At 50.7% G+C, this 24,417-nt stretch overlaps 5 protein-coding genes across 5 annotated transcripts; 2 read left to right on the forward strand and 3 right to left on the reverse strand.

Moving 5' to 3' along the window:
• Positions 1–28: 28 nt before the first annotated feature.
• PV10_02461 (YggS family pyridoxal phosphate enzyme) lies at positions 29–2,386 on the forward strand. The gene has a single exon (XM_016366779.1). It carries the CDS (start codon positions 153–155, stop codon positions 1,041–1,043), a length of 891 nt encoding a protein of 296 aa, XP_016226297.1. The 5' UTR covers positions 29–152; the 3' UTR covers positions 1,044–2,386.
• PV10_02462 (uncharacterized protein) lies at positions 1,108–4,831 on the reverse strand. Its single transcript, XM_016366780.1, has 2 exons — positions 1,719–4,831; positions 1,108–1,623 (listed from the first exon to the last, which is right to left on the reverse strand). The coding sequence occupies exons 1-2, from the start codon at positions 4,458–4,460 to the stop codon at positions 1,534–1,536; spliced, it is 2,832 nt and encodes a 943-aa protein (XP_016226298.1). The 5' UTR covers positions 4,461–4,831; the 3' UTR covers positions 1,108–1,533.
• Positions 4,832–16,678: 11,847 nt separating this feature from the next.
• On the reverse strand, positions 16,679–18,614 carry PV10_02463 (uncharacterized protein; the record flags this gene model as incomplete). Its single annotated transcript, XM_016366781.1, has 2 exons — positions 16,679–18,290; positions 18,340–18,614. The coding sequence occupies 2 exons, from the start codon at positions 18,612–18,614 to the stop codon at positions 16,679–16,681; spliced, it is 1,887 nt and encodes a 628-aa protein (XP_016226299.1).
• A 671-nt stretch (positions 18,615–19,285) lies between these two features.
• On the forward strand, positions 19,286–20,969 carry PV10_02464 (phosphoribosylglycinamide formyltransferase). Its single transcript, XM_016366782.1, has one exon. It carries the CDS (start codon positions 19,671–19,673, stop codon positions 20,433–20,435), a length of 765 nt encoding a protein of 254 aa, XP_016226300.1. The 5' UTR covers positions 19,286–19,670; the 3' UTR covers positions 20,436–20,969.
• Positions 20,970–21,005: 36 nt separating this feature from the next.
• On the reverse strand, positions 21,006–23,489 carry PV10_02465 (uncharacterized protein). Its single transcript, XM_016366783.1, has 2 exons — positions 22,477–23,489; positions 21,006–22,429 (listed from the first exon to the last, which is right to left on the reverse strand). The coding sequence occupies exons 1-2, from the start codon at positions 23,262–23,264 to the stop codon at positions 21,202–21,204; spliced, it is 2,016 nt and encodes a 671-aa protein (XP_016226301.1). The 5' UTR covers positions 23,265–23,489; the 3' UTR covers positions 21,006–21,201.
• Between the last annotated feature and the right edge of the window lie 928 nt (positions 23,490–24,417).

Below are 24,417 nucleotides of genomic sequence, written 5' to 3' on the forward strand. Positions count from 1 at the left end.
TTTGACGACTTCTAACTTTCTGCTCATAGCGACATACTCACCACTATGCAGGAGACAGCTTTGAAAATTTGGAGAGATCCCATATAGACAGCCATTCTCTGATTCCAGAAACCTACTCCCACGTCCACACAGAGAGACTCGACCCAGTCACTATGAGCAGCTCATCAGCCTCAGCCAACTCAAACATGAAAGTCACCGTCAACCCCAGTCGAGCCGCACAGCTCGTTGAGAACCTGTCTTCAGTCACCAAACGCATCTCCAAGACCCTAGAATCATCCAATTCCTCCTCCTCTACATCAACCACATCTCTATCTCCACGCCTCGTTGCAGTCTCCAAACTGAAACCCGCAAGCGATATTCTTGCTCTCCACAACCCACCCACCTCCCATCTCCATTTCGGCGAGAATTACGTACAAGAACTCCTGGAGAAGAGTCGCGTCCTTCCTCACACGGTCCGATGGCATTTCATTGGAGGCCTGCAGAGTAACAAAGCCGCACAGCTCGCGCGAGAAGTCCAGAGTCTATGGGCAGTAGAAAGCGTTGACAGTTTGAAGAAGGCTAGTCTCTTGGAAAAGGGGAGAAAAGAGCGAACCGAGAAATTAAAAGAGACCGGCAATCAAGATCTAGCGGACGAACCGCTGCGTATATTTATTCAGGTCAACACGTCAGGAGAAGACTCAAAATCTGGCGTCAACCCCACATCACCCGAACTGCTCGAAATCGCTCGTCATGTTCGTGATGCATGTCCTCATCTACAGCTCCAAGGCTTGATGACGATCGGCGCCATTGCGAGATCTCAAGCCACGACGGAGGAGAATGAAAATGAAGACTTCATCTCTCTACGGGAGAGTCGAGACTGGTTGGCCAAGGAATTGCAAATCGAAGCCAATGAACTCGATTTGAGCATGGGGATGAGTGAGGACTTTGAAGGCGCAGTGCGTCAAGGCAGCAGTGAGGTCCGAATAGGAAGTACAATCTTTGGCCAACGTCCAGCCAAGAAGGATGCCAAAGTACTGGAACAAGCCGAGGATGGGAGCGAATGAAGTAAACTTCTGTCCCGGGAATCCTTCTTGACTCGCAGTTGCGTCAAGAACCAACCGTCTGTCACCGTGGAATCTCACTTTCCTGGCTAAAGGTATGTTATGTTCATGACAAAGCTAAAAAGACATTATGTTCCAACGCCAGTCATCCATCCAGCCCTGCGGGACGGCGGTCAAAGAAAATATGTGCTACGTTAAGTTGGCTAAATCCGAGAGAAAGCGAAGTCCCCAAACACTTTTGCCTGGCAGCACTTGGTACTGCAATATACGTACTCGTGTCGTATCGAGGCTGTGGTTCACATGCACCCCATGAACCGGCGGCTCAAAGTGCTTCTGCCACACGGGGATGTTGAGGACGCGACATTCGCTTCACGTCGACTGTGGGCCAAGAGTCTCTGCGCAGGCCAGCCGTGTCCGGCGACTTACTATACATGAGAACTTGGGCTTTTTCGACCTCGCCGTCTGGTTCTTGATCCCCATCAAGAGGTCCGTTCTATGAACCTTTGGCAAGCCGCTCCTGCATCATCGGCAGCAGGATCCCTGGCACAGTCTCCTGAGTAGCACGGATCGTCAAGCGATACATCTACCATACCAAATGTCAGCAATCAAAGCCACACGAACTTGAAGAATTTAAACAACCAGGGGCATCATTCGGGGCGCGGGGAATGTAACGCTTACCTTCTGGGCCATATTTGGTTCCAACCTCAATAAACAACCAGTCTTGCCCTTTTCAAGTTGCAATACTGCACAACCCACAATGTTCTTCGCATTTGGGTCGACATTTTCCAAAATCTTCCATCGGAACCCAGTAACAATCTCTCGCATGAATTTCTCATTGATCTCTGCACTGGGCGATCGGAGGCCAAACGTGCTTTGCGCTTCCATGGCTCCAGCACCAATCTGGCGCCACCGCTTGAAGAAATCTTCGGCCGACAAGTCGGATGGGTCCATGAAACGATGCTGTAGAATGGGGAGTTTCAGGGTGTAAGCCTGCAAGGCACCGGCGAGGTAGGAGATGCGGATAGTGGGGGCATCGGAAAAGGGGCCTATCGATGTACAAACAATGGTCTGTTGTGTTTGCGATTCAGGATTGACAGAGGACTCGGGTAGAGACTTGGTGTCAATTTTCAAGGCAGCTGATGATTTGTTGTCAAGAGTGGTGGTGAAGGAGCCAATGGGAAAAGCGGCTTTGTTGGTGAAGTACAGTTTCACCACGCCGAGATGGCCACGGTATTCAGCCCGTATTCCGACCTGGATCTGAGGGTCCTCGAACAAGACCCCCTCGTTGGCAAAATACAATTGTTCATACCCAATATCCCAGTCAGGAGAAAGATGTGTAGCTGTGGCGAGGTTCTTGGCCGAATCCTCACTATGACCATTCATGTCCAAGCCGACCAGGTCCTTGGTTGCAGACCCGTTCGTCTTGGTGCTCGTTTTGGCCGAAGTCCCGTTTCCATTTGCGTTGGGGGCCCCTTGAGTGCCATTGACAATGGTGGTAAAGGTCCGCTTCAAGCCTGTCTGCTGGGCCAGAAGGATCTCTTGCTTGTCGTTGTTTGCGTCCTTGCCTCCAACCACCCATGTTCTGCGTTCGCTCGTGCCGACCGACTTTTGATGGAGTCGCTGGAGCAAAACGGAGGCGCGCTCGGAGAAGGGAGGCATCTCATCACAAATGGTCCGTAGTAAATCGTCGGTGGGGAGCGTAGCAATGGTGAGATATTCACAGGCCCTCTGTTGCAGTTCCGAGTCGGGCGAATGACTGTAGAACTCGAACATCTGTAACAGCTGTGGCTTGATTTCTGGAAACAGGTTGACAAATTTGACAAACGTAGACAACATGATTGCCCGCGTAGTGTCAGGAGCCGAGATCATTTTCGTCTGCAACGCCATCAACTGCTCAATAGGGCTACACCCATTGTTATCGGCAATCAGGTGTCCGAACTCTCCCAAGATATAACCGGCAATCTTAACCAGGGTATCATGGCAGTTGTCAGCCTTGATGTACTCAAAGATGTGCTGTGAAGCATACGATTGCAACTCCTCGTTGTTGGTGACAATCTGGACGACACGTTGCCAAACTTCGTCGCTGACGTGATCTCCAGCCATGGCGAGCAGGCGAAGGGTAATGTCGATGTACCATTGGGCATCTGTAGCGTATTTCTCCGTTAGAATAGCAATCTTGAGCGTCATTTCTTCCCGCAAGGAATAGTCTGCCTGATTCAGATAACGTAATAGTTCATTCACGATTGGCCGAGCGTTAGTCGTATCGCACATGCTGTAGAGCAAATCCAATCCCTTTCGCCTGACGCTGATATCTCTGTCGCGCAGGGAGCCAATAATGATGCTCTGGTGTCTCTTGATGGGCTCGAGGCTGTCAGAGCGAGCGGCAAAATGCGCCATGGCGTCCAGGCCGAGATATCGAACGTTGGTTTCTCGCGAGGTGATGAATTTTCCTAGCTTGGTGGGAACCTGGCCTAGGAGACCAGCTTCATTGCCAAGGTGAATGACGAGGTTGATGGCTTCAAACAGAACCGCGTTCTGGGCGTTGTTCTGTTGGACATTCTTGGGCGTCTCATTGGCGGCATTCAAGATAGCCTGGAGAGATCCACGGATGAGATCTCGGACATGGGTGTCTTCTGAGGCAGGGTAATATTGCAGCAGCTTCAAGAACTTGACTTGAATCCACGGGCAAGGCACTTTGTAGTAAAAGTAATCGGGAGAGATATCGTTGTCGATGATGACCCTCTTCAGTCGCTGTGCAGCCTTGACGTAGCTACCTTTGTAGGCATCTGGATTGTCCTGAACCAGTGCCATGATCAGGGAAGTGACGGACAGGACGACACCCATGTCATGATCATCCATTAAAGAAATGATTCTTTCGGCCCATTCCGGTTGGATGATGCCTGGGAACTTTCGGTAGAGTCGGAGGAGGGTCAGGGCTGCCTTCTTCTTGACAAAGGATTTGGAAGTGGGAGATATGAGGAGACGGTGGACGTCGACGGAGAGGGCCTCACCCATCTCGCGGCCACCGACATTGGCCACGGCATGGAGGGCCAGACAGTTGTTCAACTCGTTGTGGTCCGCGAGGTCTTTGCGTATGCTGTTGACGACCAGGTGGAGGAGTTCGTGCTGTTCGTGCAGGAAGAGGGTGACTGCGAGGTACCCGATCTGCTTTTCGGAGTACTTGACTGCGGAGATGAGGTTGACAGCCTCTAGATGGCCAAAGTCGACGTTGTAGCCTTGGATGTAGATATATAGCAACTTGCAGACATATTTCTTCTTCTGGTAGCCATCGAGTTTCTCGCTTTTGAACTTCTGACGAATGTTGGCCAACTCTTTGTTGATGCGCTTTTCCTCGAGTTCCCGGGCTCTTGCATTGCGAAGGTCGGCGATGAACTGGACTAGACCGCGCATAGACGACATGGTGGGAGAGACCGAGGTAGGGGCATCTGAGGCCTTTCGGACTGCGGCGATGGCACCGATTCGCAGGTGGAGGATTCAGAGAGATTGTCGAGGAGCAGTTACTGGGGCATGGCCTCGTTGGGTAGACACGTCGTGCTCATGTCAAGGCTCGAGACGACAGGAAAGTAGTGGTGTGTCGTGCGGCTGGACACGGCAGGAGTCGGTGATCGGGCGTCCAGGGATTGTTTACGGTTGGGTGTTTGAGGTGAGTGAGAGGAGTAGACGACGACGACAGAGCCAACAGGGATGGGACCGCATTTGTTGCAGGTCTGGTTAGATTCGTGTAGAAGTACTCGTACGTATATGGGATGGTCGTTAGTAGTAGGATTTGGTCTACGTGCCTTAGTACGTGAGAAGAAGAGGCGGACCAGGGTTGGTTAAGGAAAGGGGCAAGTCATCATACCAGACGCGTCGTTAGTGGCAGCCCAGATGTGTCAAAAGTGTCTATTCACGGATCGGAGATAACATCTTCCGAAGGTTGTGATAATTAGGTAGATTTCGCAAATTGCATAACGTCCCATCGTCCCATATCCCCTCCCCGTCTGTCACCAGTCACCAGTCACCAGCCACCAGTTGATCCTCCGAGTACTTATTACCGCCTGCACTCAACGGTGAACAACTGGCATCCTTACTCCAGCCTACGTGATAACTCCCATCCCAGGTCAGACCCATCCGAATGTCACTTCCCTTCCCCAAGTGCAATCATCTCATCCAATAATGCCACAGTCTCCGCAGGGCTTGCAATCCATGCGCAGCAGCAAGCACTCCGGGCCTTGAAATCATTACCTCCTCCACTCAAGAATTGATCACCCACATGTAGCGTTCGTGAAGGGGAGATGCCACCGAACCATTTCTGGCACGACTGTACTCCCAAGGATTTGTCTCCAATGTCCAGAAAGACGTCAGCACCGCCGTTGAAGACGGTAAACGGTATGTCTGCATGAATGACCTTGCCCTCTGGGTCCACGGTGTTGAGTGAGGATTCGACCACTTGTTGGACTACCAAGACTGTCTCCTCCAATTGCTCACGTGTGAGCTTCTTGGACTGGTCGGCCGCATAGATGCCCACAGCTCGTTCCTTTCGCAAGACCTTAGCTTGGAGATGCAGAGTTCGAATGCATGAGTGAAATGCCGATTCAGCAACGTCCAGCAAAGACTGGATTGCAGGCTCATTCCAGTCACTCATGGCCTCCAGGACCCACTCGCGGCGGTGAATGTACCGTAAGCAGTACTCTGCCGTGTCGTCATACACCAGTAGAAAGTTGGACTCTCCACCCATGATGATGAGATTCGTCTTTTGCTCAGGCGTGAGAGAGGTTGAAGCTTTGACGGCGAGAAGTAAGCCTGACAGCCGCTGGAAATAATTCTCTGGTTGTGTGTAGCCGGCCGCAGTCACAATGCCAATGCGGACTCCCTGGGATAAAAAATGCAACAGTCGTAGAATGACCGGGTCAGATTCTACCGAGTGTAATGAGGCCCCGTCTTCATACAAGGTCACATCACCATCAAACGTCAACAGCTCCAGGCCTGGCTTCATGTTGATCTTGAGAGACCGGTAGGGTTTCGGCTGAATCATGGCCATGATCTGAGCAGTGTTTAGAATCAATCGTATGTCGTTGAATGAAGGGGCAACAAATCGCCGCGAAGAGATTGCCCGTATTGAATCTTGTTGCTTGAAGGAATCCTCAAGTGCTAGTGGAGTGAAGAACGTTGAAATTGTTGGCACCAGCATCCTCAATTTTGATCTCGCGGTCGGAGAATCTTGATGATTGACTATATGGTCAGCCACCCGAAGGACCTGCTCTCGTAACACTTACTGTGGTCAAGAATGAGGTCTTCGACATCTCTAAAGATCTCGGCATACCTCTGTCGTGCGGACCTTGCCATTGAATTCAAACTCTGTGCGTTGCTGTCGTCATACTCTACCGCAGGTTGGGAGTTCAGAACAAATGGAACAGCCAGGAGACCTTTGATCCATTCGATCTAATCAAGTCAGTCAGCCTGGCTGGAGGGCAGTACGGAGTTTCGACTTACAAGCTGGTCACGACGATGTGTCTTGATGCCCGTAGATGTCAGCATGGCCTCTCATAACCCCTAATAATCATCTACTTGCCTTCAAAGCATCTGAGAGCGGTCAGTACTGTCGGTGAGAGGAGTAGATGGAAGACAATTGACGTACACTCCACTCTGTACCTCGTAGTCATCTTGAAGACAACTTGCTCTGCTGTGCGCCCCGATGCAGACTAGTTGAATTCCAGTCCTCTTAAATATAAGGACACGAAGCCTGATATTTACGTGGTTGATATGTGAAACGTCGGATTCTAATCATGTTCAGAAAGGACATCCTCTCGATGCCAAGAACAAACGTCGTCTTTATATCAGTCACGTGATAACGTGACCATTCACGTGATATTCAGCCACCCTACATAACTGAAGCTCTAGTCAGCTTTACCCTAAACTCCGTACAGAGAATAAGGGTGTTTGACACAGGTTTTCGACTTCTCTAGACTGCAAGGAGCGAACTTCCTGTGGCTGTCATTTACCTTTTGAGCCATAGTTGATGATTCGGCACGTCTACTCGAATACGTCCACCTACACTTTCTCCAGCTTCTCGTCATATGTTATACCTGCCAGCGATCTGGCCTTATCCAGCCATTCCAATACCCTCAAACTCTCCTCGGCCCCTATCACGCCCGGCTGCTTGTTGAATACTGCCGCCGCAATGACATCCGCCTGATACCATATTCCCCATCCATTGACAGGTTTCTTGATGATTTCGTTCTTTTCCGTGCCATCCTCATTCAAATGGGCATCTCCGTACCACTGTACATGCAACTCTTCCGGCCGAATCGGTGGGAAAGGAATTGCCACCGATGCCTCTGTGGCTTCAATCCTGACAGAAGGGGCCGCTTTCTGAGCACCAAGGCGGACGTAGAATGGAGGCTTGCTCGATCCAGGAACAGTCATGCTGGTCGTGATGATAGCCGTGGCGCCTTTGTTCGCAAGTACGACAGTGTTAATGTCGTCAACCCCGCCGGGCCTTCCAGGGACGCTCCAAGAACTGGAGTGCACCACGTTGGTTTCCCCAACCTCGATTCCGTTCAGTGCAAGATCCGCCCATGTCAGTGCATAAACCCCTTGGTCCAGTAGAGCACCCGCTCCAGCTGCCTTATCCAGAAATCGAGACGTATCTGAGAGGTCCGGTCCGACGATGGGGAATGAGAAATCAGAGTACACCCTCCTGACTTTGCCAATCTTCGGCAAGAGCTCTTCTATCAGGTACCTCGTTGCAGGCAGATAGCGTGTCCACATCGCTTCCATGAGCACAACACCCTGCTGATTCGCAAGTTGCGTGCATTTTCGGTATTGCGCAGCATTCATGGTTGCTGGCTTCTCAACCAGGATATTCCGTTTACATTCGAGGGCTTTTAATATCTCTTCATAATGCAACGGATGCGGTGTTGAGATATACACCACGTCAAAGTTGCCTTGCTCCAGCATAGTCTGCCATGAGTTGTAGATGGCTATCGACTGAGGATCCGGGATCTTGTTGTCCTCGAACCATTTCTGGGCTCGTTCAACTGAGCCCGTCGTACTGATTGCGACCAGCTTGTGTTCATACTGTGCATCTTCGCGACCGAGTAGATCGGGGAGGAAGACTGAGGCAATGTTGGATAGCGAAAGTGCCGCCCAACGGCATGTCTGTTTTTTCTCCATTAAGATGAAAGGCCTGAAGACGTGAGAATCGTTGTGATGGCTCGTCCAGACGGGAAGAAAATCGTGGTCACGGCTTGTCTGCTTTCAGATCTGACAACGAGATGCTTGCTCGCACCTTGAAATACTTTGATAATACGCCAAGTTCTCGCCCGAGGGGATGTCATTAGTATTCAGCCTAGAAAAAGACGAGACTTACGGGGAGTGCCAGTTTTTTCCCTCTGATGCCCCATGGTGGCGACTCCACAGTCGATTATATCACACGCATACCAGATGGTTCCTATTTGTTGGACAGAAGTCCTCCTCTCCGCCCTTCCATCACCTTGGCTTTCACGGCCAGTTGGCGACTGAAATTCAGCCATTTAGCCATTTAGCCATTGATTCGACAACCCGGCAGTCAAGTCATCTTCTCGCCCGCTTTTCCGCTTCGTCTCCTCCTCACAGGTTTCTTGCGCTGCAAACCGCCTGCGTGACCGGTCGGTGTATCAAACTAAACCCCACGGTGGGCACTCCCAAGATTGTGGGTTATGTGGGAGACTCGTGGAGAGCTGAAAGTCTGGTCTACCATGCGAGATCTGGGGAGAAGTTCACCGCCGCTGTTACTCGGGCAAACGTCGTATCACGAGTCCATACGCAATGTGGCCTTGAATAGATTTTCCATCGAGAATGATTCTTGACAGCTCTAGCGTGGAGGATGTCACGCTCGTCTCAGTACGTTCAGTCCACAAGCAGACCTCTACGCGCCATTAATTCCAATGATTTCTTGCACCTGAACACGAATTCATACGGCTTCAAGATAGTACTGTTCTGGGTGATTATTTGCCAATTCGAGATCGGGAACTGCCAACTATGATTCAATTCAAGACTGCAGGATGTTTCCAAGAAGTGGCACCTCCGTCAAGCAGCAGATCCTGTCCTGTATACCAACCGCTGGCTTTGGAGGAGCATAGCCACAACATCGCGCCCTTCAACTCTTCCGGCAACCCGATCCTCCCAAACAAGGTCTCTTTCTCAAACTGCTTAACCAGATCCGGCTGCTCGGACTGCAAGCCCCTCATCATGTCCGTCATCGTATAGCCGGGGCTGAGACTGTTGACTCGAATTCCGTGTCGGGACAGCTCCATTGCCACTGGCTTCACGAGTCCCTTGATGGCAGCTTTAGACGCCGTGTAGCATGAGATCTGCTGCGCGGTGCTGGCAATGTAGGTGGCGATACTGGCGATGAAAACGATACTCCCGGTTGTGGCGTCCTTTGCAGGTGTGTCGCCATGCTGTGCTTTGTACCGTTCGACCATAGTGCTTGCGCAGGCTTGCGCCACAAGGAAGGAGCCATTGACGTTGACCGCGAAAGTTCGCTGGAGATTCTTGTCTGAGGTTGTCAAGAAGGGTTCGTCGGTCACAACGCCAGCGGCGTTGATATTGATATCAATCCTGCCGAAGTCTTGGATGATCTGCGAGACCGTAGTGATAACCTCGTCGCGGACAGTGATATCAACGATATAGTACTTGACTTTGATGTTATGTTGTGATTGCAATTCGTATAATTCCGGTGACGGTTTGGGAAGGATGTCCAACACGGCGACATTGCATCCTGCTGATGCAAGTGCTTCTGCGAACGCGAGACCAAGGCCTCGAGCTGCCCCTGATATCACTGCCGTCTGATCTTTCAAATTGAACTAATCAAGTTAATTCAAGATCCTGGCGAGTAACTCTTTCACATGACTTACCTTGTCCATGGTGTGAAAGTTATTTGTCTGCTCCAAAGTCGTTCTCTCACTAGCACGGCCTGGCTGTCTCAGTGGTCATCAGACGATGATCGTGAAGGGGCAGTTTGATGGTTTTCTGACCAGGCCACCCTCATTCCCACAAAACCTCCCATTTAACCATTTGCATCAACCCCAATTTGGTCTTCATTCGATCCGATTTCCGTCCCTCCAGCATTGCGTCAGAGCCCTACTCACAGAATAAGTTGCGTGGTGTTGTGGCAATGTATTGATGTGCGGTCCTTGATTGGTCAAGCAATAATCCTGGTGGAAAGCCGTTCAACCTTTTAGCCGAACCATGCGGACGAGTCGCACGCACCATCACCCACCTGAACTTCCTTCGGGGGTTCTCTACCAATCTAACGCCTAGGTCAGGAGTCAGACCGTCCGGTCACCCCTCTTCCGCCCCTCGAAGATGGGATGGCCACGAACGGTACATTTGGATAGAAATTCTAGTCTTCTCGGCATGCCGAAATCTTCTCACGAGGCTGGCTTACAGCTTGTGCAATTATAGTCACTTACCGACAGCTCCCCAGCGCACCTCAGGTCATCATATCAGGTATCGAGTGCTCCCGCGATCGCCAGTCAACCTATAGTGATCAGTCTTGTCGATGTATACTTTAAGATAGTGTATCTAATCTTCCCACTCTTTCATCGGCCCATATACATTCGAAACGTAAGTCTCACTGGGATACGACGCGTCGTTGACATCCTCCTTGCTAACAATCAGTGGTGCCTTCTGATGTCTTTCTGCACAGCTATAATGACCCTTCGCAGAGATCGAGAGGCGACCGTAGGACGGACTAGAACTTGTTCCTAGTGACTATGGTAGTGCACCTTATATCCGGTCGAGTCCAAGATAGGGCGGATTTTTTATTTCTTCTCAAAACTTTTAAGCATTATCCGAAACACCCTCGGGAAAGGTTCTGTGACGCTCTACTCCCCTATGGTGCTGGCTGCGAAGAATCTAACAAGCTTGCGCTCTTTTAATGTACTACGAAACTATACTACCGATCTATATCGAGGTTTAGAACACGTTATTACTAACTTTCGTGGCTGGGCCCAGTACAAGAGAATCATGCGCATCAAAAGAGATCATGGCTCGCCAAACCTGTCTCTCCCACTCGTACTCTTCTGACGAAAGGCTACCGTAGCTTTCCCATCCCATTCGCGATCTAGGTTGCTCATTCTCTTCTATCATATCGCCTTTGCCTTTGTATGATGTGCCCGCAAAATATTATGCCAAGGTGTCAAGCAGAAAATCTGTAGACGCTGCTTCACAAGACCCTAGCTCGAGTGCCTGGATTGGAACCGACGAGTTGCTCACAATTTCTGTGACTCCGTCCACCGAGGCTGTTTTGGTTGACGATGTCAAATGCAAGATTGGCTGCAAATATTTAGAATAGATAGAGGTGTGAGGAGTGGCCGCGCACAAGATCTTTGGATAAGATTATGTTCGGATTCGCAATCGCAGATTCAGGCACAGTATCGACATCTCCTCCTCTCTTTTGCTTGTCGGCGAGGCTGTGAATGATGTCTCGGTGTCCGAGTAAAAGCACTTGCGGGGTGATTGGTAGAAAGGGTGGCTTTCTTGGTCGGAATGTTAGGATACACGCAGTCGACGCGTCTCATCTGGCAGTAGTGACACGTTGGTCTCTCTTTACTGCATTTCTGGTGCCCAATCTTGCATATTTTTCACGTCTTGAATGATAGTCGCTGCCTTCTATCTGACGGGCTTTCTGGTTGCATCGTTACACTGGTAGGTATGCTCGTCTTCCCAGCGACAAAATGCTTGCTGCTGATTTCGCATGACTTAAAAGAGATGAAGTGTGAGGATTACGTACTGCGTGGTTTCTCAAAATGGTCTCGAACTTAGTCTGTTGCTCATCTCCTCTGACACAGTATCAGTGAGAACCATCTTCAACAACGTGCATGGTGTGGAGTCGGTAAGGATTTTAGACCAGAGTTGATGCAATGCTGATCGCTTCCCATACATCTCCTTCAACCCTGTGCAATTATGGTCGTCAGCCCGGAGCGGCTGCTACATGTAGATTAAGTGTATAACTCAGGAAGTGCGCAGAAGAAAACGCGCCTTCTTGATGTTGATCCCTGGTGGCACTTGGGGACCGGGGAATAGGCGGATGCGAAGCCTATGACGACTGTCGTCCGTATCCCGGGAGTTTCTACCGGGGAGCGGCTCGGAAAGCAAAGGAGCGTAAGCAACGTATGGAGGGGTTCAATAGTAAGAGGGACAAAAACTGAAAGCTCCAGTTTCTTCGAGTACCTGCTTTAGCTGCAACGTCAGTGCTGCATGAGCTCGAAGGTCAGCAAGTTTAAGCTGGGCGATTGTGTCATGCGGAATTTTCAAATGGCCAGCAGTAGCTATAACGGTGGAAATCCTGTGAGGTCGGCGTCACTGAAAGGAGTTTGACCTCGAGTTCACGTATGTAATGAAGAAGCCCACTGGGAAGCTGTGCACAGGAGAGAGGGACTCCTACTTCGATTAGTGTATATATTCCTTCCCAAATGCACGGGCTCACTGAGTAGATCACACGGCTTGGTGTCTCAGAGGCTCAGCGCGACAACACTACCATTCTTCTTCATTGACGCGATTTGCGCTTATCCGACATCAAGTAGTTCTCCTGTATTTGGTGCTGGGCTCATTCGGCTAAAATTACAACCAGATGGAAAACGCCCCTGCCTCTGCAGAAGCAATGGGGCAAATTCCAGCCTTCCAATCATTTCTGAACGTAGAAGCCGTTGAGTAAGACGGGTGATCGTCCCGCGGTTTAAGTTTTAAGGTCTCCTAGTGACTTGTTTGATAGTACTTTCTGAACTCATTTTGCCGTAATGTTGTAGCAGAAAGCGTACATCCCTTGTCATATCGCTTTGACGCGAGATGATCGTCCGAATTTAATATTCATCGGAACACTAAGCGAGGGTGCCAAGATAAGAGGAGTAATCTGGGGACGCTCTGCAATCAATGTCATCTATTGCAACAGGTCATGTATCGCATTTCGGTCGTCTGCGCCCTACCGCATGGTTGTCAAGGAAAACGGTATTTCTACGCACAAGAAGGTTAACTGGCCATATCCCCAGCATGACCATGCCGCGTCGAGTTGGAGGCGCTAGGCGACGTGCCAGAGTATTGCAGGGGCGAAATACTTTAGGAAGGTCTCAATGTGAAGTGACCACACGGCGTCCGTCAATGGGAGCGCCGACTGCGCCGCTCGTGCGTGGCGATGTCGAGTACCTCATTGTTTCGTCTAGCACCTAGACATCCGTATTGAACGGTAAGTGTCTGACTGGTCGTGATCGCTGGTTCGCTGGTGGTGCGGTCGATATTCTGCGGGGCCGTTGAGGTACGCCTGGGGCACTCAACCGGAGAGTCCATCCTGAGTTAGGGTTTAAATATCCTTTAACTCTAGTTTGTGGACTATGGCAACGCATCTTATGTGCTTCTGTCTATAGGTTATGCCACTCATGCAGCCCTCTTTGGGGTAGACAGTCAGACAGCTCCATACCGTCATCTCTCTCACGAGCCTTGAGGTAGCTTCATCCAGTCCGACGAGATTGACTGCGCCCGTCCATGTCCTTGAGCATGCAGCACTCCCCACCTATCCAACATCATCGCCGTCGACTACCCACCTATCATATCATGTCTAAGTCGGTTCTCTATGGCCTTTCATATAGAGATATCGGAGCCGGCTACCGATATGCCTTCGCTCTGCCAACATGGAACATGACCCTCTGGTATATAGCTTCAAGAGTTGTGCCACTGCTTCGTGCACATGAAACCCACTACTCTCCTTTCGTCACTGTCTATCTCATCCCATTCACCTCTTGCGACAGCCAAGGTGACATTTCTCAGTCAAGCAATTGAACCACGATGGAGCCTAATTACGCGACAGACTGTCGTTTCCTGGAGCCACCTCATTCACACGACCCGAGCAATATCTCTCACATAGCAGCACTCCCGGCGTCAATGCTTATTCAACTTCCCGAAGCTGTGCAGGACGCTCTATGGGCACTTCAAGAATCAACATCTTATTGTCTACGCCTCCTATCTTAGGCTAGAAGCCCTCTTTCAAGAGCGATTTGAGTGGTTAACACCACTTTCAGGCCCGCCTGAATCATGTGAGTTTGAGTTTATCTATTTTCATTTGGGTCAGCACTCTCGCTGAAAGCCTACACTCCTATATACCTACTACAATGACATCAGATCTAAACCTTGCTCTACAAGCCATATCGAACACAAGGCTAAACTTAATGCATAATAAGATTCCGAACCCTCCTTCTTCAACTATATCAATGCCCTGTCCGCCGAACGGTCGTACATCGTCCACGACGCTCACCCAGACTGGAAACACAAGACCCGACAGGCAGGTATTCTCAACCCGATCTCCCCGTACGCCAATCTCCATTTCACATATCGCGGCGGAACCATCACTGTCGGCCAATGGATGCAACGACTCTCAGCCGCAGAATCCCTATGGGTTGACACCGCACGAGCAGTTGAGCTCCCGGACTTTGATGTAACCATCAGGGAGTACCAGAGTCTCAGCGACAGTGACAGCGCTAGTTTCACGTCTCGTGAATCTTCTGTCTCGGATGAAGGATGGGATGGCACTCCTCATGTGGGTGTGATGTGAAGGGCGCCTATTGTCCTGGATTCTTGAGTTGAAATGTGAAGGTGCTCTGTATAAAAGGGCCGTGAAGACCATTTACTCGGCCGGTGGGGTCTTGACAATCGTCATGCCGTAGTTCTAGGCAGGTGTGGACTGGACAGCGCCCGATGTGGACAACGATGAAGACACTATTAGATACGGGGATGCCAGGGACGGCAACGTTGGACAAGATGTTCTTTCGCCAGTCGTGTTCCGAGAGCGAGCGGCCAGGTTAAACGATCAACGCGGGACGGGAGTATATAAATGTCAGAACCATCGAAATCTCAAGGTGACATTGTTTGGACCATTGGCCATGCGAGCCTATTTCTTGCGTTCAATATGTAGCCCCTTTTCCTCCCCGAGAGTTTTTGGCTCATGTCCGCCTTTTCCACTGCCACCTGCTGGTAATCCTCTGCTTCCACCTCCACTGTGAACGTCATCATGAACTTCGTTCAGACCTTCGGGCAGAGGCGCTGTTTTTCCGGCTCTCCGGATCTCTTCTTCGGATGTGGGCTGTTCAGGGAGATGTGTTAACTCAATGTGAATAAAGACCGACCAGATCGCGTGAGGTCACACACCTTTCCATCTCCTCCGTGGATGATATCCTTTCCATTCTCAATGGCGTTGTCGGATTGAGGCGGCTCGCCAGCGTACTCAGCTCCTCGAGGCATGTTTGTAGTGAGTGGATGCGTGGGGTAGAGTTGTGTCAAAGGTAGAATGGGGTTTGCGTTTGTTCTTTCTGAATGCTCCTGAAACGAGATGCTTTCAGCAGGTGGAAGGGGCAGAAGTGGGATATACCAGTATGGGGCGCAGCCGTATCGTCCATAACGTCACACCTCTGGAAGCATCCGTGGACCTGAAGAAACAATACGACCGCTCCTTTCCGTAGACGGATCCTACCTATAACAAGTGCGACCTACGTCAAAATGAAGTCACGTCTGCGGGGTACCAACCTGAGAGTATCTGGTACTCCTACAGCGGGACGAGCCATGCTGCGAGCAAAAATCTTGGCAGAGAACACTGAGTGTAGCACGCAGCATCCGTTGACGATGGCAGACGGTAGTAGTTCAGATGGTTCGGAATATTGGGCGAGTTGCATTCTGGCGAGGTTGCGCAATAACACACCCACCTCACGAAAAATGTCTATGACGATCGGAGCATATATCCGGGCGCGGTTTGATACAAAAACTGCGGACAGTGCATTATAAGCCGGCGACCAGAGGTTGTTCGATTGACGGGTCGGGTAGAGGTTCACGGTTCCAGAGTTCAAAGGGCGAACAATAGGCTTAGGTTATACCTTCTGAAACCCAAGGTAACCAATCTGCAGCTCGCGATGGAGCTTTTGAGACCGCTTCCAACAGTATTGAAGTCATGGTCCACTTGCTGGCAGGGATGTCACCGTCCGAGGATCGGATATCAAAGTTGTGGGGAATCTCGTAACTGATACCCGAGGTATCGTTGTAAAGGAAGAGATGTCAGACAAGGCCATCTAGATAGCGCTCAATTTCTCTCAAAGGACAATCGAGCACATGTTAGAACTCGGCAACTACTGATCGTGCAAGGAAGTAGATCTAGATCCCACGCAAAGTTTGCCCTTAAGTTGAGACCGACCGAGAAGTCAGTGAGAGGAAAGTGTGAAGCAAGTGGAACTGATTAAAGCGGTGCGCTAGGGAAAGTATCGTCGCTATTGCACGGCGAAACGAAAGCCGTAGAGTGCGGCGTGTTCTTACCACGAAGGAACTGGCATTTCTGATGCGAAAGGGAATCGAGCATCCTGCATCATTGTTCCTTTGTTTCTTGAATATGGCTTGACAAGCTACGCAAGAACAGGAGCAGCATCAGCATCGATCATGTATAATGTTCTGACCATTCACTGCAGATACTATAGCCAGTTTCAGCTTTAGTCAGAAATCATGATCCTAACCACAGATTGCCATACTGTCCCTGTCTTTCCCGGCAAAGACAATGCATGACAAGGCTTTCAGCTTGTTTATCGATAGGATGAGAGCAAGGATGTCGCGGCAATCTGGGTGTTTCATGCGCTTTCCGCAAAGATGCTCGATATTATTTCATCAAACTTCTGATCAGCTCTGAATGTAACGTCCGTACCCCCAGCGTGTGAACATCCTGTCGCATTCCACGACCAGAATTGGTGCACCTTAGGGGATGATCTGAGATCTGAGATCCAACGCATGCTAATTGACTGGCCCAGAAAAGCGATTTGCAACTTTTGCACGGCCTCCCCGGACTCGTACCTAGTCAATTCACCGTTATATGGACTTGAAACCGACCACACTGCGGCCTGAGGTTGCGTATTTTCGGAGGCAAGTTGCTTCGCACGAGTTACCAAGCCAAGGAGGAGTATCCTTCGAATGAAGACGGTCGTTGATTCCAACGTCTCGTGCTGCGACTTTGGAACCGACGAAAAGCCAAAGTCAATTTCTGAAGTCTCATATCGTGTCCCAAATAAAGGGGGCCCCAAGAACGTTGCAATGCCGACATCTAGTTGAGCAAAGTCTCCCAAGCTGAGTTTCAAGGCAGTTTTGGCGGGTAGCAGAAGACTAGGCAAAATGGAGGAGGATGTTTCAGTCTTCAAGGACTCGAAGACTGTGTCAGTGGCTTGACCGGGACTCATCTCGGCGGGCAAGCCAGCTTTGGTTAAGACATGGACAATCTTGTGGCACTCCGACATCAACGCGTCCACTGCCGCTTTGTGTCGTAAGTGTGCAAGGATAGGACGAAGGAGGGCATACTCCGGAGTCGGCCGTGGCTTAGCTACCATGACAGGCGGTCGTTGCGATCTCCTTGCTAGGTTCTGTTGGTGGGCTGCGGCGAGCAGAAGTCGTAGGGACATTCCAAGGAACTGCGCAATGTCCTCATCTTCCGCGTCCAGGGCTCCTGTCTTCTTTTGCCCATCGTCAAGGGTCAACCGTATTTGGAGTTGAGAGCCCACAGCAATTTCGACTGACTGTGCACGTCGGACAACTCCTTGATTGGCCATCAGACGAGCTTCTCGGGTAATCTCGTGAAACAACTCTTGGTCAAACAATGAATCACGAGCTTCGGTAATCTGCGCTTCGATTGAGGCGGAATCTCCATGAGTGATGGGCTGGGGCAAGAAAGCACCTGTAATGTGGCCCTTTCGAACTATATAAACTGCAAGCCGCCCCTGTCGGGTTGATTTGGCATGAGTGTCAAGATAGATGGACCCGTCGTCAGCCTGTCGTAGAAGGCCAAAACCCCGGTCACGGAATTGTGGTGCAGCTTCTGAGAAGCCAAAATGAACGCCGATAGCCTTGTTATCTCGAGGCAGTCTGCTAACTGGCCACCCTCGGGCCTTTAGATCAGCGACCTGTGCCCAGTAAGTAGATTCGCGGTCACTATCAGCTCCCAGAGCGGCTGAGGCCGATGCCAGTTTTTGTGAGGCGGCCTTGAAACCTTCACATCTCCAACCCTGAGAGACCAAGTTAAGTTGTTTTCGGGCGGATGCCGAAGGCGGTTTGGGCTGGATCAGGTGGCTAGCAAGCGTACCAATTGGTACTGCCTCTTTTAGGGCCGGCGACATGGACGTCTGAGCCGGGGTAGATTGTTTGGAGATCAGCAAAGATACAAAGTCAAGTGCGCATAAGATCTCATTCTGAGCATAACTAGGATTGGTCAGTCGCGTGTTTGCAGGTTGGGCAAGCTTGATCATACTTTAGTTGGCCCATCATCTGCTCCCGGGATTTCCAAATACGCTCTTGTCGAGCCTGAGGTGATTCATCCTCCTTCGCTTGGTCGTCCTTTTGGAGAGAATCTGTGACAAGCTTGGACTCTGCCTGACCATCGATTTCGGCACGGAGAGATTTTTCGGTCACTTTGTGGAAATGACCTTTCTGAGCTATCACCTGCTGAATCTGCGTCTGTAGCGTTGGTGACGTGGAGGCAGGGAGTGGAGGAATGGGGAGATTGATGGTCCTTGACTCGGACATCTTGATCGAGACACTTTGATCGAGGTCTGGCGGTTTTTGGGCGTCGGCTGTGGCAGACAAGATGAGAATGGATTATGTCATGGTCTCTGAACAGGGCATAGTCCAAGGTAAAGATGGCGAGTGTGGGTGATCAGAAATGTGGTTGACATACAATACATTCAACGTGTTGAATTGGAGAACGCGAGGACGAAATGATATCACGTGGTCTGGACTGAAGTGAATGCCTTGGCAACTGGAAAAAGTCTTGGCGGGCCGCTTTTATGGACAGCGGGGGGAAGATGCACTTAAAATCAACCAGCGCCCCACCAGTTGCTTTATTTTTCTTGGATCGCAGCCTGACTGGCCCTCTTGTCGTTCCCATTCACGCCATGCTGTACGGAGTACTGCAAATGCGAGTGGGACTGACGAGATGCTAGCAAGAATGAGCCAAAAATACTAGTCTGGAGATAGAAATAATCCCAAGCGGCAGCGCATTTTTATTAGTTAAGTCCCTACAGTGAGTCCACACGAGGTTCAACGACTTGAGACAGCGTCACTATATCTTCTTATAACTGGATGCTTATAGCAGCTCTAGAAATATTGGCTCCATATAGTGGATACGGCGCCAGTCACATCCGCTCCTCCCCCGTTTAAGGTCGCACCTTACCCTGTTCTGCTTATTTGGACCAAAGATTTCATCTCAGCACAAACCAAGCACTGAGGTACCTTAGTCTGTGACACTTTCCTGAGCCTGCATCTGCAGGGTGCGCTACGGCACATCCTCAAACTTGAGACCTGCTAACATTCCAAACCTATCGCGGTTCCAAGTGTACCAACCACCCTTCGATCTCGGCCTCGAACTCGACCTCGCTTGATTTGATCCCTTGGTCCAACTGCCCAAACCACCAAAAAGTCCATCACTTCAGCCACCCTGGCGCCTCATCCCATTCAAGTCCTCTCACCATGTCTCTGTAAGATCGCTTGTTCAAGTCAAGCATATTGACCAACAATCCTCCCTAATCTGGCCCTCGTTCATTCTTTCGTGCCCACGACCCCCTCATTCCTCCATCCCACTTCATGACCGACCTCGCCATGACCTCCCTCAAGTTCTCAACCACCGACAAAACCCGCACCTATAGCACCTCGACTTCCTTCAACATCACCGTCCTCATTTCCGGCTCAGGCACAAATCTGCAAGCTCTCATCGACGCCTGTGGTCAGGCCCCTTCTACCAGCAACAAGCCTGCCCCCAAAAAGACCTTGGCTCACGGAGAAATCACCCACGTCATTTCCAACCGCCGTGAAGCAAAGGGAATTGAACGAGCTCAAAAAGCCCACATCCCCGTCACCTACCACAACCTGGTTGCGTACAAGAAGAAACACCCAGCCACCCCTGAAGGTGTCGAAGCTGCCCGAGTTCAATATGACGTGGACCTGGCGCAAAAGATCCTAACCCATATCCCCTCCCCCGACTTGGTCATCTGTGCCGGATGGATGCATATTCTATCTCACGGATTCGTCGACGCCTTGCAGAGGGCAAACGTCAAAATCATCAACCTCCATCCTGCCCTGCCAGGTCAGTTTGACGGCTCCAACGCGATTGGCAGAGCATTCGATGCTTTTCAACAAGGCAAAATCACAAAGACGGGCGTCATGATCCATGAAGTCATCACACAGGTTGATGCAGGGCGGCCTATCCTCGTGCGCGATGTCGAGATTCGCAAAGAGGATACGTTGGAAGACCTTGAGGAGCGCATACATCAAACTGAATGGGGTTTAATTGTCGAAGCCACTGAAAAGGTTCTCCAACTACTGGAACAGGATCGAAGAGGTTCGCGATAGTATCCAAAGTGCCTTTCGGCTGGCCGTTTGTTGTTTGATCTGACTACGGGTCCCCTTCCGCCCCCATAGACGGTCCTTCAGGCACAGATGGCGGTGCCATGGCCTGGTCTTTCACGTGTCGCTTCAGATGGATGAATTTTCCGGTTGATTACTGAAAGACTTAGCCTTGCCGCAACCCACCAAGGAGACGATTTTCTTTCTCACGGCCTTTATTCTCAAGATCGGCAGGTTCCACATAGGGTCATGACAGAGCCCCCACAGTACCTACCTCGGCAGCTACAAAAGGCAGACAGACACCTTAGCATGGCAAGAGGAGGGTTACAAGAAATCCAGAAGGCGTCACTTGGTCACCACCAAAAGGTATCACCTGGTACTTGCAAAGAATCATATTAGATCATGCCGTGCTCCCATGGCAAAGGGTGGTCATCATGTTGACGATGAGAAACGAGATCAAAGTCTACAGGCAGACTTTGCGTAGGTAGATAACAAATCCGTCATATTTCCCGCCAATCCAATCATAATCATACGTGTCATGCCTGATGCATTTTGAAATATCATTTCTCTAGAGACGTCTACCTCAGCTGCAGTAGAGAAACCTCTAACACAAATCATACATTACTCTTAAACACTGGGTATCTTGCATCCAACCAACGCCGAGCTCGCAGTGTGCAACAGTCACACAACCCCCAGCCCACAATAGTGGCTGCACTTATTAGAAAAAACAACATCTTTCCAGAGGACGTGACAGACGCGTCGAGTAAGATGACTAACTCGCTTTGGTGCCGTCATTGACATTGTCATCGGCCTTTGCCACTGGTGAGGGCCCATTGAGCGGATCATGTTTTTCCTCCTTCTCATTTAGCTCCTTGTTGGTCACGTTCGCACTGCCACCACTCTCAGGGGCGTCACTCGGTCCGTCTTTGGTCGCATCGTAATGGAAATCATCTTGGCCGTGGCCCATGTACTTGTGCATCTCGCGCTTGTACCGGTGCTCGCGGCCTTCTTCCCCTCTTGCCCGGGCATCCAGCTCCTCCTCGTCGCTGCTGCTGATTGAGCTCAGACTGCTGTTTTGCATGTACGTGATCTGCTTGCCCGCCTCTTTCTTGCGCTGTCGTTGCTCGTCCTTGAGTTTCTTCATCTTGGCTTCATCGCCTTGGCAGTCCAGCGTGTGTACTTTCAAGCCCGGGAATGCGTGAATCAGATATTTTCGAAGCATGTCCAGTTTCTCCGCATTCGGCCGATATGTCCCGCTGTCATTGTCGATGATCAGTTCGTAGTGCGAAGGGTCTGTGGACGATGAAGAAGATGGCGATTGCGGTGACGCTGTTGAGGATTGAATAGGAATCGATTCGGACGACGACCTCTTCCCTTGAACAGCGATACCGGGTCGATTCTGGTGGGAGATGTCGCTGTGGGATTGATCGGGGCTGCTACTGCTATTCTTCTCTCGGAGCTCGTTCTTGTCCCCGTTCTTGTCCTCGTTCTTGTCCTTTTGCTCGGCTTCAGCTCCTGGATCGTCCGAAGGGGGTAATGCATGTTGTAATGGATCAGGACCGCTGTGTTCTCGATGTGCTTGTGGATGCTTCAACTTTCGGATGAAGAATTCACCACTAAAGGCAATGTAGATGCTCACATCACTGTGCATAGTATGCTTGCTCAACAGGTCGATGCCGAATTCCTTGCCAGTTTCGGTGAAGCGAAACTGAGCATCCAGAGTAAGGACGTAGGTGAAGATGCGACCTCCTTGGTCGTAATGGACAAATTCGAGGAACTTTTTGGTCAAATCAATGCATGGCTCTTGAAAGACGCCATACTTTGTGCTCTTGTCAAAGTTGTAAACGCGAGCGTGCTGGTGGTGGAGCGCTCGGTTCAGTAGTCTGCCACGCAGGCTCTTGCTCTGGAACATTCCCTGGACGAAAGGTTTGAACTCGACATAGCGGTGATAGAGGTCTGCAGGCACGGGGCCGGCGAGTTGCATTTGTATTGATTGAAAGCTAGGATTCGTCAGTAGAAGAGAGGGAAGTGCAAGGCGAACACATACTTGTATCTCAGAGTCTCTTTGCCATCTTTGCCTTGCTCTGACTCCTTGGTGCCGGCAAGACGACCGATCAAAGGCGAGTAATGTTGACTCCAGGGGAGCGGCGCGATTGTATAGGCGCGTCCGCCATTGTCATCCTTTGTACGACCCAGGTTTTGAACGCTGACTATTAGATCACCACTCATTTTAACGCGCTTAGACAGAAGAGCAGCGCATCCACGGAAGGTGTAGGCTCGTTTGCTGGCCATGCGCTTCTTCAAGGGGAATTTTTCATGGGAGAAGCCCTTCCAGTTGTCATCAATGCTGTTAACGACAACATGGGCATTTCCCAGCCGGTCATCGTGGTCATTAGGATCCTCGTCGTAGAGGCGGCATTTCAGGAAGAAGCCCGAGGCGGGAACATTCGCAACGACCCAGTCGACCTCCCATTCGGGGTTGGTATTGCGATGAATGGTAGGAGTCCTCAGCCTGAGTTCAGGATCTTGCTTGTGTCTCTTGGGCAGGTCGATCTTGAGCGCGGCGAGGATATAGGGATCCGACGAGAAGGTTCCAAAATCGGCAAAAGGGAGGTTCTCAGCCTTGTGGAAGGTGATCTTGATGGTATAACCCGGAGGCGCTTTTGGGATCGGGGTCGAGTCATAGCCACCAGCAGGGGCCTTCTTATCAGATTTGGGTTTCCCTTGCAGTTTGTCTGTCTGCTGGGCAAGTTGAGAGGCGAGTTGGTCGATGGGTTGCAACGGTTTGTTGCGGAAGGCGGGACCATCTGAATCATTATTTGCCTGGGAGGCCATAGCTAGGCGAGGAAGCAAGTCACTGTGGAGCGGAGTGGTTCGAGGTCGCGGGGGACCAACAGTCAACTCAAGATGTTGATCAACACGGTGGCATTGTCGCGGAAGGTGGTAGATCTAGCAAGGTCGAGCCAGATAGAGGACAAGCAGTTGTACAGCAGTAGCAATGAAGGAGAGATTGGAGGTATCAGCAGCGATGGACTTCCCAGCAGGAATTGAGTGTGAGGAATGCAACCATCTTCCTTCTTAGTCCAAGTTCGATCTGAGAAGAACGAGTAGCCCATGCATTCGCCCGGAGGAGGACGTGTTGGTGGAGTGGGAAATCAGTGCCTTGAGGCGGTTGGTCGCCCTTGGAGTGCTTCGGTTAGGGTGCCGAACCAGAAAGCTTAGTGGGCATGGAGTAAGCCTAGGGGGGCGATCAAAGAGTGGACAATGGAGATTGGGGGGAGGAACAATCGGTGTCCAATTTACCATTATCGGGTGGTCGTGGGTGGTCGTGGGTGGTCTGGGTGCTGTCAATAATGGTTCTTTTTCCAGTGTCCAGGCTGCCAGGCTTGTTGATCTTCCAGTCCAGGTGGGAAGTAAAACTTGTGGGGAATGACGCGGGCTGGACCCACAAGCTGACGACGCCCATGCAGCTAACCTCAGGTGCGCCCTCGTGCCCCTGTACTCCATACTCCCAGAACACGACATCGCATACGAGGACTCGTAAAGGTACATACTTGTGGAAGTTGTGGTGCTCTCAGACTGGCTCAAATCAAGCCAGCCGAAGCTCAGGTAGCGTCATCTGCTTATTCCGTAGATCGCTTTTCCTTCGTATGAGTCTGAAAATGAGATCACCTTCCTCGGCAAAGAATGTGCTTAATTTGGAAATTACTGAACTCGAACGCCGCTTCCTAAAGCACCATGGCGCAACTGCACATATATTTTAGAAATAAGTTGAACACCTGCCTCCCTGAGGTACCTTGGGTCCTTAGGAAGGTGCCCGTGGGTGCCAACTTGGAAGCTTGTTGAGCCCACTAAACCCATCAAGGCTTGTTCCGCTCTGGCAAGATCGATTGCACCACCATCGGCACTTTCCTACCTAACTTGTAAACACCTACTCCGTAGATCCAATCTCATCAAAGAATGCCCCAGGCAACCAAAACATCTGACA

The sequence above is a fragment of the Exophiala mesophila genome, assembly GCF_000836275.1.
Source record: "Exophiala mesophila strain CBS 40295 unplaced genomic scaffold supercont1.2, whole genome shotgun sequence".
Lineage (NCBI taxonomy): Eukaryota > Fungi > Ascomycota > Eurotiomycetes > Chaetothyriales > Herpotrichiellaceae > Exophiala > Exophiala mesophila.